At 42.0% G+C, this 12410-nt stretch overlaps 1 protein-coding gene across 7 annotated transcripts in view; it reads right to left on the reverse strand.

Annotated features, from left to right (window-relative positions):
* MAST2 (microtubule associated serine/threonine kinase 2) overlaps positions 1-12410 on the reverse strand; it is a 391471-nt gene that overhangs the window by 362297 nt on the left and 16764 nt on the right. The window contains exons 2-3 of one of the 7 annotated variants that reach the window (XM_075131876.1): positions 10370-10500; positions 5009-5462 (exon numbers count right to left, since the gene is read on the reverse strand). The exons of 5 other annotated variants lie outside the window; for them this stretch is intronic. In XM_075131876.1, coding sequence (XP_074987977.1) covers positions 5009-5086 — 78 coding nt within the window. In that variant the 5' untranslated portion in view covers positions 5087-5462; positions 10370-10500. The remainder of the gene's footprint in view (positions 1-5008; positions 5463-10369; positions 10501-12410) is intronic. One more of the 7 variants, XM_075131875.1, reaches the window with a different exon arrangement.

Consider the following 12410-nt stretch of genomic DNA (forward strand, 5'->3'; position numbering starts at 1 on the left):
CCGGCCCTGGCTCTACAGATTATGCAGCTATTGAAAGATTCTACGGAAAAAGACCCCTATTCATGCATGCTAGATTTGCAGACATTTAAAAAAATAATTTAGATTTGTCTGTGTTTATTTCAATCAAGAATTTGAGTATATGATTATAAAAATTTCATAATGCAACATTCAGAGACAATGTGCTTTTAACTTTTACAATACTAACCTGCATTCTACCCAATTTAAAATGTCACTGAGATCTATGTACATATTGTGTCAGTCAAATTCCTATGACAGACAGGGTTGATTTGTAAACAATAGAACAAGCTTTCAGAAGACTGTCAGTATAGTAATTTTGTTCAGCTGTCATTCAGAATCAGAAAAGTGATATTAGGCATCTAAAAAGTTCTTCAATGAATCAAAGCAAGAATAGCAAAATTTTAATTCAGAATTCTATAATAAGAGGAATCAATAATAAGATAGCCAGAAAGCTTAATTTGCCCCAGATTGGGATGTGTTAACTATATACAGAGGATGGAAAGATCTGCTATAGTCTCTCAGAATAATTAGGAGGGAACACCTCTGTGCAGTGAGACAAGAAATACTCAAGCCCTTTTAAATAGATCCCATCAGCCAACCACAGACTTGTAGAAGTCAGTCCAATACAGAGCACACATTGGGAAAGAAAGGAAATGGATGTCAAGAACGTCCAAGGAACCAACTCCCACTTCTTTTACTGCCTGGTGTTCTGTAGGATTATAGGAATATGTCTAAGTGTCTGCTCCAACAGAAGATGCACCTGGAGCTGCAGCTAGCCAGAGATGTCAAGAGTAACAAGAAGGGTTTCTTCAGGTATGTTGGCAACAAGAAGAAAGCCAAGGAAAGTGTGGGCCCCTTACTGAATGAGGGAGGCAACCTAGTGACAGAGGATGTGGAAAAAGCTAATGTACTCAATGCTTTTTTTGCCTCTGTTTTCACTAACAAGGTCAGCTCCGAGACTGCTGCGCTGGGCATCGCAAAATGGGGAAGAGATGGCCAGCCCTCTGTGGAGATAGAGGTGGTTAGGGACTATTTAGAAAAGCTGGACGTGCACAAGTCCATGGGGCCGGACGAGTTGCATCCGAGAGTGCTAAAGGAATTGGCGGCTGTGATTGCAGAGCCATTGGCCATTATCTTTGAAAACTCGTGGCGAACGGGGGAAGTCCCGGATGACTGGAAAAAGGCTAATGTAGTGCCAATCTTTAAAAAAGGGAAGGAGGATGATCCAGGGAACTACAGGCCAGTCAGCCTCACTTCAGTCCCTGGAAAAATCATGGAGCAGGTCCTCAAAGAATCAATCCTGAAGCACTTGCATGAGAGGAAAGTTATCAGGAACAGCCAGCATGGATTCACCAAGGGAAGGTCATGCCTGACTAATCTAATTGCCTTTTATGATGAGATTACTGGTTCTGTGGATGAAGGGAAAGCAGTGGATGTATTGTTTCTTGACTTTAGCAAAGCTTTTGACACGGTCTCCCACAGTATTCTTGTCAGCAAGTTAAAGAAGTATGGGCTGGATGAATGCACTATAAGGTGGGCAGAAAGTTGGCTAGATTGTCGGGCTCAACGGGTAGTGATCAATGGCTCCATGTCTAGTTGGCAGCCGGTATCAAGTGGAGTGCCCCAAGGGTCGGTCCTGGGGCCGGTTTTGTTCAATATCTTCATAAATGATCTGGAGGATGGTGTGGATTGCACTCTCAGCAAATTTGCGGAGGATACTAAACTGGGAGGAGTGGTAGATATGCTGGAGGGGAGGGATAGGATACAGAAGGACCTAGACAAATTGGAGGATTGGGCCAAAAGAAATCGGATGAGGTTCAATAAGGATAAGTGCAGGGTCCTGCACTTAGGATGGAAGAATCCAATGCACCGCTACAGACTAGGGACCGAATGGCTAGGCAGCAGTTCTGCGGAAACTAGGGGTGACAGTGGACGAGAAGCTGGATATGAGTCAGCAGTGTGCCCTTGTTGCCAAGAAGGCCAATGGCATTTTGGGATGTATAAGTAGGGGCATAGCGAGCAGATCGAGGGACGTGATCGTTCCCCTCTATTCGACATTGGTGAGGCTTCATCTGGAGTACTGTGTCCAGTTTTGGGCCCCACACTACAAGAAGGATGTGGATAAATTGGAGAGAGTCCAGCGAAGGGCAACAAAAATGATTAGGGGTCTGGAACACATGACTTATGAGGAGAGGCTGAGGGAACTGGGATTGTTTAGCCTGCAGAAGAGAAGAATGAGGGGGGATTTGATAGCTGCTTTCAACTACCTGAAAGGGGGTTCCAAAGAGGATGGCTCTAGACTGTTCTCAATGGTAGCAGATGACAGAACGAGGAGTAATGGTCTCAAGTTGCAGTGGGGGAGGTTTAGATTGGATATTAGGAAAAACTTTTTCACTAAGAGGGTGGTGAAACACTGGAATGCGTTACCTAGGGAGGTGGTAGAATCTCCTTCCTTAGAGGTTTTTAAGGTCAGGCTTGACAAAGCCCTGGCTGGGATGATTTAACTGGGAATTGGTCCTGCTTCGAGCAGGGGGTTGGACTAGATGACCTTCAGGGGTCCCTTCCAACCCTGATATTCTATGATTCTATGACTGGATATTTTATGAATGTTTAACAGACTTCTACGCTCTTTAAGAACCACGTCAAGTTGAAGAGAAACAGATTACAACTCAAAACAGTGATTTCATCCCTAATGGGACCACCATCCACAGAACTGAAAATGAACTTTTTTTAAAATGTTTAAATATATGGATCAGAAGCTCAGCTGCTGTAAATCGTGGCAAATCCAATGGAGCCATGCTGATTTATACCAGCCATCAGTCCCAATATCTCAATCAGAGGGGAAAAAAGAAATAAAGAGTAGATAAGTAATTTTTGTATGCTACTTGTGTAAGTTCTAGGAACCAGGAGAAAAGTATCCCAGAGAGCCAACAGCAAAAGAACCTTATATATGAAAAGTACAAATTTAATCTTCCAGTCGCAGATCCTTGTCTCAAGTCAATATCATATACACACTCTTAACGAAAACTACGGGAGGTAGCTATTATATTAAACCTTGTATATATTTTAAAACAAAGTCAGTTAACTGCTTACTGATGGTGTGAAGAAACAAGGCTTGATAAAAAGAAATGAGATTGAATCACCACCAATCGGTTGACAAAGTTATTTTTTTCCTTTGTATATACTCTTCCCCTCTCCCACTTCCACCCTATATTCTTCATCCCTTCACTACATTAATATTCTAAGTAGGTGTTCAATACAGTTTGAGATGGCTGGAACATTCATTCTTGACCAGTTAAAAATACAAACAGCAGTTACGCAGTCTTCCATTTTATATATTACCCTGTCTGCTAAAAATATGAAAAGTTTAAAAGATACCGTATACAAAACACCTTCACTGGAAGCCATATATGTAAACCTTGCAGAGCAAAACCTCTGCAAAAATATTATCTTTGAACTTCCACTAAAAACCACATCACAGATCATAGAATATCAGGGTTGGAAGGGACCTCAGGAGGTCATCTAGTCCAACCCCCTGCTCAAAGCAGGACCAATCCCCAAATAAATCATCCCAGCCAGGGATTTGTCAAGCGAGACCTTAAAAACTTCTAAGGACGGAGATTCCACCACCTCCCTAGGTAACGCATTCCAGTGTTTCACCACCCTCCTAGTGAAAAAGTTTTTCCTAATATCCAACCTAAACCTCCCCCACTGCAACTTGAGACCATTACTCCTCATTCGGTCATCCGTTACCACTGAGAACAGTCGAGATCCATCCTCTTTGGAACCCTCTTTCAGGTAGTTGAAAGCAGCTATCAAATCCCCCCTCATTCTTCTCTTCTGCAGGCTAAACAATCCCAGCTCCCTCAGCCTCTCCTCATAAGTCATGTGTTCCAGTCCCCTAATCATTTTTGTTGCCCTCTACTGGAGGTTTTCCAATTTTTCCACATCCTTCTTGTAGTGTGCCATGTATGTGGTGAACCCTGATGTCATTTGCTGGGCAAAGTTGAAAGTTATATTTATGATCAGAGATTATCAAACCCTCATTTATCTTCCATATACTTCTTTTTTTGTACTTCCTCTCCAGTTGCTGCAGATTTTCAAGATCTGTGTATTTAGACTTACTAAAACACAACCATCCAAAACTCCAAGCACATATGTTTTTATATAAATACACTGCAACAAATAAGACAATATGCAAAAAGCTAAAATTTCCATTTACAAATTTTTCAACCAGACTTCTCATCTTGCCAGATTCATTCAGTTGATGCCCATAACTTAGATGTTCATTACATCAAAATACCTTCCATGATTGTTATGTTGTAACAAAGACAAGAATGTGGCATCACTAAAGGAGTCAGGCAAGCACAGAAAACTGATCATAAAAGAACGTTGCCGTTTTTAAAACAAACAATAGTTTACATAGAGGTGAAAGAAAATTATATAATTTGATATGAGAAGTGAAGAGATTGATACTGTATCTTCTATATGATAAAAAGAAAAGGAGTACTTGTGGCACCTTAGAGACTAACCAATTTATTTGAGCATAAGCTTTCGTGAGCTACTCCTTTTCTTTTTGCGAATACAGACTAACACGGCTGTTACTCTGAAACCTTCTATATGGTAGGTTTACTAAAGTGTAATGTTTTTAAAAATGTTTAATGTTTTTAAAATTAGTTGGTAAACATTTAAAATTGCAACAGTATTTTTAATTTGCCAAGTATTTTTATTCTAGTTACAAACAGTAAATTCCCCTATTACATCCGACAGGGATGAATAAAACAGAGTAAAATGCAAGTCTTAATTTATGCCAATATAAATTCTAATGAATGCCTAAATGGAGTCAAACCACTTAAGAGTATAATTGGTAATGCAATTTCTTTTATAATATAAACTTCCTTACATACCGCTCTTAACTGAAGTATAAAACAACCAATGACAATTTAAGTAATCCAATTTACATAGGCAAACAACAATTTTAGTTACATACCAAGCTATAGGAGCTATAAAAATTTCCATGTTTAATTATACATCGAGTAGACATTATAAAGAGCAAACCCAAGGTCATGTTTCAACAACTGAAAGTTGGAACACACTGTCCTGACTGAGCAGAGATTTAAATCTCAGTCCAAAATAGGCAGTTATAGATCCGAGGCATGTGAATAATACAATGCATAAAAATGCATAGCTATATTTGGTTTGAATAAAATAATAATTGACTTAGGAGTGATGCAGATTTCAATCTTCTTTAAAAACTGAGCTTCTCAAAGAAACTTCCTAAGTATTGTTAAGTTTGGAGCATTGTGATATAGTCTCAAAATAATAATTTCTGGAGGTCCATTTTGGAATTTAGTTCATAAAAATATCTTCAAGACTAAAAAGGGGCAAGAGGAGAGAAATCCATGCCCAGCTGCTGTTCCATTGCTTCTCTCAAATGATGCTGCCTACAAAAAAAGAAAAAGGTGATTGATGAACCAAACTTAGGTGTGGGGGAAGTAGATGTGTTAATAAGGCTTTTCCATCTTGACTTTCAATAATTTACTGATGGGCAGCAGACCATTAGGATATACTAACCAATTTTATAAAATAAAATGTATTTAATTTTATAAAATAAGATTCCACTGTGCAGGATGGACTGTAAAATCATAACAGTCCATCCTGCACAGTGTGACCCCAATTTAACAATACTAAATTGTTGTCCAGCACATATTGGTACTATAAATGGTAGCTAAATTAATCTTAGCTCAGTTCGGGTTGACAGTAAAAGTAGCCAAAGCAAGCTCCACAGGTTGAGCATACACAGGAGTCTTTCAGTCCATCATGGTAGGCATTGGACAAAAGGAGTAAGGAGTAAAGGAGTAAGTGGACAGTTCAAATATGCTTTTACCAATAAAATAGACAGAGAAGAACATGGGAACATTGGTAGGATGAAAACTTTTAGAAAAAAAGTGGCCTGTGAAGATCTAGGCTGTGATTTGTTTATCAGCCTGATGACAGGAAAGCAGAATTGATTTTTATCTGGTTTGGTGGAAGTGAGTAAGAAAAAACAATGAGGAGTCCTTGTGGCACCTTAGAGACTAACAAATTTATTTGGGCATAGCTTTCGGGGGCTAGAACCCAGCAGAAAAAAAAGAGCATGCACCTTCCAACTCAGAATTCCAATTATTTGACAGCCAGTTTTTGTCTACATAAACCATCTGGAAACCACACACTTCCCATCCCAAGCCAGACAAGATTGTCAATACATGGCAAGAATTTTAAAACCACACTTATGAAGTCTTCTTGAGGTTAATTCAAGACTAGCGAATTCTCTGACACCTGGTCTACACTACAATGTTACGTCAACATAAGGCAACTTATGTCGACCTAACTAAGTGTCTACACTAAAATGTTGCTCCCGCCAATTTAAATTGCCCGCTACACCAACTTAACTCCACCTCCGTGAGAGGCATAGCGCTTAGGTGGAAGTAGTTAGGTCAACACAGTGTCAATGTAGACACTGCGTTACTTACGTCTACTTTAGTGGCCTCCAGGAGGTGTCCCACAATGCCCTACCCTGACCATGGTGGTCACAATTTTGAACTCTGCTTCCCAGCAGCCAAATACAGTGGTATATACCCCCTTCCCTCTAAATCCCCACAAATTTTTGAAATTCCATTTCCTGTTTGATCAGCACAGAGAGCTCACCTAGCAACTGCCCAGCTGACCATGCTGACTACAGGCTGCAACCTGGATTACACAGGAGGTGATGGATCTCCTGGGTCTACGGAAAGAAGAGGTTGTGCAGCCACAGCACCAATCCAGCTGTAGAAACATCAATATCTATGAGCAGATTGCTTGGGGCCTGGGGGAGAAGGGCTACAAGAGGGACCCACAGCAGTGCCACGTGAAAGCCAAGGAGCAGCAGCAGGTGTACCAGTTGCTCTAATGCAGAGCTGTAGACATGCCACTTTTACAAAGAGCTGCATGCCATCCTCAGCAGAGACCCCACCACTATCCCCAAGAGCCCCATGGATACTTCGGAGAAGTCAGAGTCACACACCGCCAGAGTGAACAGCGAGGAGGTGGTGTTGGATAAGGAAGAGGATGAAGACAACTATGGGGGACAGGTGACCAGGGGATCCAGTGGCACAGAGAGCCAGGAATTGTTTTGGCTCCATAGCAGCCGAGCCAGTCCCTACACTGCAGCACGGGCGAGCATGATGCCAGGGAAGAAACCTCCCATGAGTATGCTGTTTGCTTTGATATTGCAGGGACACATCTGTTCATCTACTTTTTTAATCATGCTAGAAGAAGTAGTGAAATAACAACTAGAGGTAGAGTTGCTATCTGCTTCTCACTCCCCTGTAAACTTAGGCATAGGGGGTCCTGCAGAACAGTTTGTGTGTACAGAGATGTACCATGAATCCTCCATAGCAATCCTGAGGAAACTTTCCTCTTCCTCTTTCCTGGAGGTAGTCTGCAATCCTCTGCTGAAGGTTTCTGGGGAGGGCTGCCTTATTTCTTCCACCGCGGTAAGACACCTTCACATGTCACTCAGCAATTACTTCAGCAGGCACCATTGCAGCATACAGGCTAGCAGCATACTGACCCGGTCTGCAGCTGGACGGATGCAGGAGCTGTTCTTTTCAGCCTCCATTACCCTCAAGACTGAGCCAGTATTCAATTCAATTGCCCTATCCACATATGCTACCCTCCTTACTATCCCAACTCACCCTCCTCCCCTGGGCCATATTCACCATGGCTGGGACTGCTGCCATGCTCGATGAATCCCAAGAAGAAGTGAGAATGTAGCTGTTAGGATATAGATATTCAGGCCTGTCTGTAAAGGCCTATACTCTAAGAATTTAGGGGTATTCTGATCACTTAGCTAGTTATAGAGGTATAAAAGAAAGAATCAAAATCACTGTCTGCCGGTGTAAGGTCCTTCTCTAGTCACATTGAAAAAAGGTGTTATTGGGCTGTTAGGTGTACAATCCTGTCCTGATAATGCCTATCGCCTCCAGAGAAAGGGAAGTGCCTAGAAAGATGTAAAAGGAAACTTAGTTTGATAACATCCTGTCTGGCAAGAACTCACTTATCAATAGCTGGGATATGAAATCCTCATTTCTGTGTTGTTCTATCACTGTAGTCCCCATTTCCCTATTGTTTGTCTGTATAATCTTGGTCTGGTTCTGTGATTGTTTCTATCTGCTGTATAATTAATTTGGCTGGGTGTAAACTAATTAAGGTGGTGGGATATAATTGGTTAAATAATCATGTTACAGTATGTTCGGATTGGTTAGTTAAATTTCAGGAAAATGATTGGTTAAGGTATAGCTAAGCAGAACTCAAGTTTTACTACATAGTCTGCAGTCAGTCAGGAAGTGTGGGCGGGGGGAAATTGGAATCATGTTTTGCTAAGGGCAGGAATGGGAACAGGACACAGGTAAGGCTCTGTGGTGTCAGAGCGGGGAAGGGGGACACTAAGGAAGGAAACTGGAATCATGCTTACTGGAAGTTCACCCCAATAAACATTGACTTGTTTGCACCTTTGGACTTCTGGGTATTGTTGCTCTCTGTTCATGCGAGAAGGATCAGGGAAGTAAGTGGGTGAAGGAATAAGCCCCTTAACAGTAGCGTTTGTAACTTGTTTGGATCAAGGGGTGAGAGTTTGGTATATCGAGTTTCCATTTATCTTGTGAATACACTCACAATAGTACCTCTATGCATCGTATCTTTTGTAGCTGGAAATGTGGCCTTCAGAGTCTCTCCATCCACACCAATCAAGCGGTTCAGACAGATTAGGAGAAGGAAGAGGACATGGGATGACATGTTCCAAAAGATCCTGCAAGCCTCTGGTGCTTCGGATATCGAGCACAGAACTTGGGGAATTGCTGTGGCAGACAGAATGAACAGAGAAGAACAGAGCACCGGAAAAGGATAGAGACGGGCAGAAGGAGATACTAGCACTTCTCAAGAGGCAAACAGACATGCTGGAGACTTGTCAACCTTCAAGTTTAACAGACCCATGCTTGCCTCCCTCTGCAGCCCATAGAGAACTGCATTCTGGAACCTCCCCACACACACACACACCACGTGGCATCCAAGGATGCTACACTTCCCCTACCACTCCACCCCATGCGAAAGCACAGGCAATCATAGCCGCACATACACCAACCGTGTCTCTCACAGATCAGTGTATGCATTTATGAAACGGAAATGATCGTTCTGTCCCCTTGATTCTTTGCCCTGTATTTATAAAGTTTTATTCAGTTATAAATATGTCTGTTTGCATTGGTTTGGAATAAAATTCCATTTATGGAAACTTAAGTCATTTTATTAGTTCACAACATATGCTGGCTGGGCTAATATCATTCACATATAAAAGCAATAGGTGCATTTGCAATGTTATATGATGACACATACAGCACTCATTACAAGGTTCATATTGGGGTGCAAAAAAAGTTAAATTTAAAAAACCACAATGCCAGGCAGCACACACTACAGCTACACATATTACTGTGGCTCACGATTAAAATGGTCTTTCAAAGCCTCCAGGAGCCATATAGCTCCTCATTGAGCTCTTCTTATAGCCCTGGTATCGGGCTGCTCAAAATCAGCAGAGCAGTCATTCCACCTCAACCCTCCAACCTGGCAGAATCTTTTCTCCCTTTGCTTCACAAATATTCTGAAGCACACAGCAGGCAGCTTTAACCATTAGGGTTTTTTCCCCCACTGAGGTCTAATCTCAACAGCACCAGTGGCCTTTCCAACGGCCAAAGGCACATTCAACTGTCATTCTGCACCAGCTGAGCATAGTTGAAAGTGTTCCTTGCTGCTGTCTAGGTGGCCAATGTATGGTTTCATGAACTACGGGAGTAACGAGTAGGGTGGGTCACCTAAGATTACCCCCAATGGTAATCCTCTCGTCTGGAAAGAAAGTCACTTCTTGCAGCTTTCTGAACAGGCCTGTACTCTTAAAGATGCATGCATCATGCACCTTCCCTGACCATCCCAAGCTGATGTTGGTTAAACGACCTTGGTGATCCACCAGCACTTACAATATCATAGAAAAGTAGCCCTTTCTGTTGATATATTCTGTGGAAAGGTGGTCTGGTGCCAAAATAGGGACATGCATGCCATCTATTAGATTACCCCACTGAAGTTTGGGAACCTCATTGCTGCAGAAGCATGCATTATGTCCTGCACATTGCCCAGAGTCCAAGTCCTTCTTAGAAAGACGCAATTAATGGCCCTGCACACTTGCATCATAGTAACTCCTATGGTGGATTTCTGAACTCCAAACTGAATCCCAACTGATTGGTAGCAATTTGGTGTTGCAAGCTTCCACACAGCCATCACCACTTACTTTTCCACTGTCAGTGCAGCTCTCATTTTGGTGTCACTGCGTTGGAGGGCTGGGGCAAACTCTGCACACATATCCAGCAATGTGGCCTTGCACATTCAAAAGTTCTGAAGCCACTGCTCATCATCCCATACCTGTATAACGATTCAATCCAATCAGTCAGTGCTTGTTTCTCGGGCCCAGAACCAGCGCTCCATCATCTGTAGCTGCTAGGGGAATGCCAGCAACAACCTGGAGTTGTTTCTTTCTATGTCCCACAGCAAGCTAGCCTCCAAGGAATCATCATGTTTCCTGCAGCTCCTCTGGTAGTTTTGCAAAGACTTCAGGATCGGGCACACTGTGCTCACAATGCTCATCACAACAGTGCAGAGCTGTGCAGGACCCATGCTTCTCACACAGATGGCACACATGCAGGTTTGCAGGGCTTTTGAGAAGTGGCGCAAAACATTATGGAATGCAGATAAAATTACGGGATGGAGAAAACTGCATCAAGGGACATTAAACTAAGTTCCCAGTAACCCCTGCGTGACACGTTTGCCCCCATGAGACTTTGCAAATCCTTCTCAAAACAGTGTGCTAGATGGTGGCAAGCTGCACAGTGGGATAGCAACCCACAGCGCACTGCTCTCTGCATCATGTAAGTGCTGCAAGTGAGGACACACACCACCAACACAAGAAGCGTAGCGTGGACATGCAAAAGCGATTTAATTACTGCAGCGGCTATACGTTGACCTAACTAAGGTTGACTTAATTTTGTAGTGTAGACTTGCCCTGAAGTTTACCAGAAGAGCTACCAGTAATTTAGTAAGTTCTTCCTTTGCATTTATAACCAGATGATAATGATATAGTTGCAAGTGAAACTGGCAAACACCACTGCAACTAAAATGAAAGGACAAACTAGAAACATGGCAGTTGGCAGCCTCTGGAAATCTGACAAGCTTTCCTTGGCAGAAGTCACCAAAATATCAGAATTGTCAGTAAATTACAGATAAACCTAACTACAAAAGAGCAATTACTCACTCTTAGCAGCACTTATACTGCAAAAGGACAAAATTTCCATAGTCTGGCACAAAATTTCAAATCACTGAGGAATCTGCATACTTCAGTTCCATCCCAAAGAAAGGACACTTCAGACATTTCAGGGATAAACAGTATATTACTTGCCCTTTGCCTGACTACACAAATGAAATTCCCAACTGTCAGATTTCTTAAGTTCAGTAGAAACAAACCCAAATCAGAAGGCCTCAGAAGAAACGCCTGATACACTATCTCCACGATTCTGGAAAAGGAGTTCCCAATCTGCAGCAGAAATCAAGGGGTAGGCCACCACACAAATCCAGGATGGGAGCCAAGAGAAACCTACATATCTCTGACAGGCGGCACACAGTGTGCTGAACAAAGGGGCTGACTTTCAGGTATACACTCGCCACTCTGACTTTGTACAGCTCTGAATAAAATCCATCTGAGACAATAAAACATGCTAACCGATACCCATCCCAAATAAATCATTGTGTCTAAATATGCATGAATGTCACATTTTGCCATAACTTTCCCTTCTGAACAGTTTATATCAGTTACATAGTACATCCACAATGTTATTAAAAAAGAGCTTATACTTTTCTCCTGTATTTTTTCCAAACTTCTAGCACTGGCCATAACATTTGGTGTAGGTTTTGATAACTGAATTAACTTTTAAAAGCATTCTTCCCCTGATTAAAATCCAATTGGTCACACAATTTATTAGAGAGTATTCCAATTTGGTAGATTTTATTTCAGAGACAAACTGAAGTGTTTGTTTAAATAAATAATATTAAAAAGCCCACTTCTGTGATCAAAAATTTCCTTGTGATGGCTTTTCAGTGGCTTATATAAAATAAGTTGGAGTCTCAGTCCAGCTCACATCACAAAAGTCATCTGCACAATTGGCACCTTTGCTGGCACTCTCAGCAAAGAGGTAAAGGATAGAATGAGCAAAGAGATGACTTTCCTCTACCGCAGTCCCTCCACAGCAAGGTTGAAACCCACTGTCAAAAGGATGTCCATG

The sequence above is a fragment of the Caretta caretta genome, chromosome 8, assembly GCF_965140235.1.
Source record: "Caretta caretta isolate rCarCar2 chromosome 8, rCarCar1.hap1, whole genome shotgun sequence".
Lineage (NCBI taxonomy): Eukaryota > Metazoa > Chordata > Testudines > Cheloniidae > Caretta > Caretta caretta.